Genomic DNA, 6602 nt, shown 5'->3' with positions numbered 1-6602 from the left:
TTAAATCTACTCTAATTTAGGAAGGACACATATAATGGGATTGTAAAATGATATTTCGTATGGTGGTTCAAAAGCAGAATGTAGACAATTTCTAAAAAGAGAAAGGCTATTAATGAAACGAGTTGTGAGTGCTTTTTAAACTTTCATTCTCTCATTAATCAGTTACAAGAATAAGTCAAATCAGAACCGTGGCTTTGGCCTCAGAGAAGCCCAGATTCAGGAATAAACCTATTTCTGTTTACACAGTCCAGAAAAACCCCTCAAAGAACAACTGCAACACAACCCCTGTATCTCAGACAGTCCCTGTGGAAAGAGGATTCATTCTATTGAAGAACATACCTCCTATTTCTGAACCATCCCCATTTCAAGATGAAAAAAAAGTGATTAATTTTCCCATACACACTTGTTGGTGTCTGGGAGACACTTTGGAATCTTTCTTGAGCAGAAGTGCTCTATAAATATAAAATATGTAATTGACATCTCAATGACCCTATCATGATAAGCTATTGAGTAAAACTCTGCTCTTCCCAGTCATCCTTTTTGGTACAGAAAACATAAATTTTCATCAGCATTGAAAACTACGTGCTTTTTAGGTGCACCCACTTGGAAATCTGCCTGATGACCTTTTGATTTTGATGATAACAGCCTTGTTGTAATTATATATATACATTTTTTACTGGAGGATTTAAAACGCTATTGGAGATGAGACGAGCAGTGGTAAAGACAGACTGAAATCAATGGAGCTGCCTCTGCAGGTGCTCAGACTTACTTGGGGGTTATGTCAGCCTCTGTCTACTGGAATAGGGCTGGGATTATGCAGAAAGCAGGAAACCTACAAAGTTTAACTGACAGAGAAACATGAGTTTAATAAAAAGGGGATTTGCTTGATAAATTGTCCTCTTATCAGCAGTAAAATAGTTAGTGCTATCATTTTAAGGTGTTGCACGATCATTTTCAGGTTTTAAACAACTGTCTGAAAGTACTCTGATAAAAATGTAACTGATAATAAAAGGATGTTGCAGCAACTAAAAGGGAATTAAAATCATGCTTTCGTTGGTTCTGGGTTAAGGAACAATGGCAGGATTAGCAGGAAACTATTACGAAATTAATCTGATTAATGCCTTATAAATAATGAAGCTGTACTTAAAAGGGTCCACAAGCTTCACCATGTCGGAACACGGATCCTACATATGACGCAAGATTAAAAAGCAGGATGCCGTCCCCATTAACTAAGTAGCAATACCTGAATCCTCCCAAAAACCAAGAATAGGGAAAGGAAAAAATAAAAGGCACAGCATGTCTTAAAAATGAACTGCAGGCAACTCCACCCTTGTTTACAATTGGTTTCAGAGGAAAGAGCAACAACACTTCATCCCCACGGCGCTCACACTAAGGCCACTCGGCCATAAACAAGGACACCTTCCACAGAGTGCCATGGCATCTTTCTGAAAAAAAATGCAAAGTAAGATTTGTTATGGACAGTAAAATGTCTTCAGCTCCTAGATGGAGATAGCTGCACTACTTGCTGCCCAAATCCCAGCTATCTGAACTCGCTTTCCGAATAAACCTGGGGTTCCCACCATGGCCCATGCATCAGGCTGTGTAAGCCAGGCACAGGTAAGTTAATGGCAAAAAACATCAACCCAGACAAGGACAGAATTATGAAGATACGGTAAATGACACTGATAGCAAAGAGAACAACTGTTGGACAAAATACAATTATTTGCTGTGTTAAAAAAGGTAAGAGATAAGAGAATGTGGAAATAGGCATTATTTCTATCTAGAATCTCCCATATAGGCAAAATGCAGTACCAAAAGCTAAGAATAAAGCTGCAGGGGGAACTCACCTGATAATCCCTACAATACTTTTAATGACGTACTCAAAAAAGTGTTTTGCAAACAAGGAAAACACCAATAAATGCACCAAGGGCCAAGGTGGCAGTGTGGGCTCACCACTCAGATTTACTGAAGCTGCAGCACAGGGCCTGAAGATCGTAGTATTTTAAAATCAGCTCTTTCGAGTGCTGATGTAAGTGTGCTTGAGAGGAAGCAGAGCCACACAACAAGAAGGTGTCCTGAGTCAAACAAGGCAGAGCACGGCATGCAGCCTGCCCAAGGCAGAATGTCCTGGCTGCTGTGCTGACTGAGCCACGGTGCGTATGGGCCAAACACCGACATCAGGAGCTGGGAGCCCAGTGCCTGCTTTGCTACTTTTAAAAAGCATGTATTTTATTGTTTCCTTCTAAGGTGTTTCTATTGTGCCAATCGAGAAAAGGGGAAAGATTTCATTTCAGAAAGTTTTTCAGGGTGAGAATGTGGCGTTTCATGCTCCTTCTCTTCAACTCCAAATGTGGTAGTTACAAGAGCTACAGCAGCTCCATTAAAGATAGTTAATGGAAGTTATGATCTAAACGTAAAATTGATTTTTGCTCTTGAAGTAAAACTAAAGCACTGCTCCTAAGGAAGTTAGCTAGGAATTCAAGGGAAAGCCACAACTAGAAAAAACAGCAGTGAATGTGTTTCAGTGAACTACCAACAAAACCAATCTTCTTGTCACAACCACTATCTAGCAGGGAACGTGAAGCCGCTAAATTAAAATACTTCTTACCCAATGATCCAGCCCTTAAGCTAACATTAGAGAAATACAAGGGAACATATTAATTCTGTTCTCCATATCAGATTATTACTAGGTGACACTATCAGGAACTCATTATGGAAGCGAAATAAGTCTACAAAGTGATAATCACATTTGTTGAATATTGAAGGATAAGAGCTGGATCAGATCAGCCAGGCATGATCTTAGAAACTCAGACCATAGAAATAACTCCTCCATGGAGCCAGCATCCAGCCCAGGCATTTCAGAGCTCATCTAACAATGACCGGCTCCTTCCTCCTGATTTAGCGAGGCACCAGAGGTGTCACATCCTGGGTCACCTGCATTACAGACAATGAAATCAGAAAAACAGTTTCACAACATTATTCTGCCTTGCAGAATAAGTTCAGAATGCATGGCCCCATCTTCCTGTAGTGTTTGATTCTGACGTGGAATGTTTGAGAAAACATTCTCAAAAAAAGAGACCCATCTGAATTTGAAACTTGCTACCAGCAGTAGAGTGAAGGTATGTAAAACCTTATGTAAAGTGATGAAAAAGTCAAGTTTCTGGATGTATTTTCAATTGCATTACTGCTGCATCTCCCCCTTCGAGAACATTTTTCTAAGTGCTGATGTATCTTTGATCAATCCTAAATATGTAGCTTGCCCTGAAAGTAATGCCTCCTATTTATTTCCGTGGAAACTTCAACAGATGCAAAGAGCACAATAACTATCTAATGGAGCAAATTCTCAGCTACACAACACTGTTTTTCAGCATCGTCACCACCATTAGCTGTGCATTTCTGCCAGTGATTAAGAAGAGCTTGCATGCTGCACTCATAACAATCTGCATGGCTGCCCAGAACATGGCTTGTCTTTCATGTCACTGTCACCACTGCTTAAACCCACCACCCTCAGCCTCACTGCACTCACATCCACTGTCTGGTCCCCATAAACATTCAGCAAGCGTAAATGAGTATCAATGGGCGCCATCTTTTTTTCCTGCATGGAGGATTTCAGTGACACACCTTTGCTCCATATACTCTCCCATGTCGGATACCGTTCTGTTGGACTGCCACTCTGCTGCCATCACTTGCATGGCAATAAACTGTAACAAAGCATTGCTGGGAAGGTTCGAGCTCTACTGTCACACCACCAACATGTGCCCCTGGTGTTGTGGGCCAACATCATAAAACAGGAGGCATTACTTCTGGAGCAGCCCTAGCACGGTCCTTGGTAAATGCAAATAATTGCAAATAATGTACTTTTTTTTTTCCTTTTTCTTTTTTTAGATCTGCGCTAGATGGTATTAAACACGTGCTGTATAATTCTGGATCTACTATATTTATATTGTATCACTGCAATTACCTGATGAGAGTTTTGCAAGATGGCTTGTAATTCTCTTTACAGCAGTAATTTAATGGAGTCAAAATAACAGAATAAGGAACAGAAAATAGAAGAACAGTATAAAAATGGCAATTTTGCTATGGGAAGTTGGGACTTGCCATTTCAAATTAGCAGAAACCATGAAGTGGGCATTACTGACAACGTGAATACAGTAATTGGGGTTGATTTCCTGGCACTCTGCCGGATTCTCTGACGAGCGCCTGCAAGTTAATTACAGCTCTCCTCGCAGAGTGGGGACACTCAGCAGTGATGCAGGGACACTGAGCACTCAGCCCTATGTTGGGGCATTGGGGGAGGGAGGCAGAACTCTGCAGCTCGTCCCATTAAGGGAAACCCATCTGGAAATGCAGAGTAACAGTGCACTGGGATGTCACAAATAAATAACCTGTGGGGCTGCGACACGGAAACAAGAATCTGTTCAAGCAAAGGGTCAAGGGTTTCACCCATTAAAACAAGCCACCTGCACCCAACACTCAGCAAGATTCTTATCATAACCTCTGCCTTTAACTAGTGAAGTTTAATTAATTTGGCAGAACTACATAACTCTTTTCCGAGTGATAACTAGCTACCCTCCTGGGTTCCTTCTGCAATCATTTCCTTTGATTAACTTTATTGTATTTACTCAAATGAACACATGTATTTCATACATGTTACAACAAATTAGAAGAGAAGAATTAAAAAGCAGCCTGCCAACTTAGGAACTGCGCAAGTGAAACTTCTGAATTAAAGCAGACAGCATTATTAGCTGATTATTACATGGAGAGTGTTCTGAAGAAAGAACGTGGCCTTTTCATTTTGTATTACTAGTGATTACACGATATATCTTAAATTACAATTTGAGGTAAAACTATGATTAAAAATTATTTAAATATTGCACAACACGTTAATTGCTGTGGAATGTCTTCATCTTTGTTGCTGCTCTGATTGCAGCAGTGCAGGGTCCCCACGTCTGGCCCCAAGTGCAGGCCCAGAGCACGTCGCATCATGGCGGCCATTGCGGCCTGTGGGAATGGAGGATGCGAGCAGCCACTCTGCATCCCCTGCTGGCCCCATGGCATTGCACTGAGGCAGGGATGTGGGGTAGTCCTCCCTTCCCACAGAGCTTTCTGGTATTAACAAGGAAAAAATAGAAACAAGGGAACAATCAGCCCTTCCTCCATGCCAGCCCAGTGTCCACATCACCAGAGCTCTTTGCATGTGACCTCCTGGAGAGGGCATTCCCATTAAAACATCATCACCCCATCCTTCAGTGAGAAGCTTGGTTTGATCAGCTGGCACTGCAAGACAATTCTTTCATGAGAAACATTCCTAAATACCTCCACTTGTGGAATATTGTACTTCCAGCTTTGAGGCCAACAACAGGCTTACACATGATAAAACAGAGCTAACCCAGATTAAGGCAGTTGGTGAAATTTAGGAGTCCTGTTCAGACCTGCTTGCTTCAGTCAATGAGAAAAGCAAGAACTTCAGGCAACTTTCTGTAGTTGGGGTCAAATTAGGGGAAAGGAGAAGCTGCAATGTTGTCTAATTTTTTCAACACAACCACAAGGAATCAGTCTCCCCAGATTCCTCCTCCCCCCAGAAGGGAGGACAGTGACTACACCCTTGCTGTAAGCCTAAAAATCATTTTAGCACAAGAATGCTACTTATTTTGTTAAATCTGGATTAATCTGCAAGATCTAAGTCTTGAGATATGCATTGCAGGAGTCTGTGCACATAGCCCCACATAAGAATTACTGAGCAATCTGCCCATCTATAAATAAATTACTTGCTTCCCAGAGTAGACACTGAGGGACATGGTTAGTGGGAATGGTGGTGATGGATTGACAGTTGGGCTGGAGGATCTTAGAGGTCTTTTCCAACCTTAATGATTCTATGATGCAAAAACCACCCACAAGTCCTGGGATACGAATATGTGCCCATGCAGGATAAGACCACTTCCTTCAGCAGCACTGCAGTGCTTCCTGCTTACATCTCCCCAGTTGATGTGGGTGGGAGGAGCAGCAGATCTGTGTCCACGTGGCACTGAGAGCTCTCCAGGCCTCACTCGTGGTACCCAGGAAGGAAGGTACTGTGCTGTCCTGTGAGCTGTGGAGAATTACACCTCCCCATACATGGAAGCATATATTCAAATATGACACTGTTTTATAGAATCACAGAATCATTAAGGTTGGAGAAGACCTCTAAGATGATCTTGTCCAACCACATTCAGCACCACCAGTTGATCAATGACAAACCATGCTCCGATCTGTTCCGGGTTAAGGAAAGTGTTTCTACACTCAACATTTTTCTAAATGTTGTGAAAGTAATACTTTATCCTATTCCAATTGCTGATAAATTGAGCATACTATTTATGGTTTTAAATATGAAGGATGACAATGCACCAATGAAAGTAACAAACTTCCATCAGTCAACAAATAAAACAGCACAAATCTTATGGGGAGTGGCTGAGGGAAATGGGACGGTCCAGTCTGAAGAACAGGAGGCTCAGGGGGAGACCTCGTTGCTTTCACAATGATGAGGTGGGATTGACCTCTGTTCCCAGGCAGCAGCAATAGGATGGAGAGCTGATGGCCTGAAGTCGCGCCAGCGAAGGTTCAGG

General features: G+C 42.0%; 1 protein-coding gene across 1 annotated transcript in view; it reads right to left on the bottom strand.

Moving 5' to 3' along the window:
• Positions 1-2930: 2930 nt before the first annotated feature.
• CUX1 (cut like homeobox 1) overlaps positions 2931-6602 on the bottom strand; it is a 101040-nt gene continuing 97368 nt past the window's right edge. The window contains 1 exon segment of the mRNA XM_031556484.1: positions 2931-2934. Coding sequence (XP_031412344.1) covers positions 2931-2934 — 4 coding nt within the window.

The sequence above is a fragment of the Meleagris gallopavo genome, chromosome 21 (assembly GCF_000146605.3).
Source record: "Meleagris gallopavo isolate NT-WF06-2002-E0010 breed Aviagen turkey brand Nicholas breeding stock chromosome 21, Turkey_5.1, whole genome shotgun sequence".
In the NCBI taxonomy this organism is placed as follows: domain Eukaryota; kingdom Metazoa; phylum Chordata; class Aves; order Galliformes; family Phasianidae; genus Meleagris; species Meleagris gallopavo.
The sequence above is the reverse complement of the archived record's forward strand: the minus strand, read 5'-3'. Positions and strand labels throughout refer to the sequence as shown.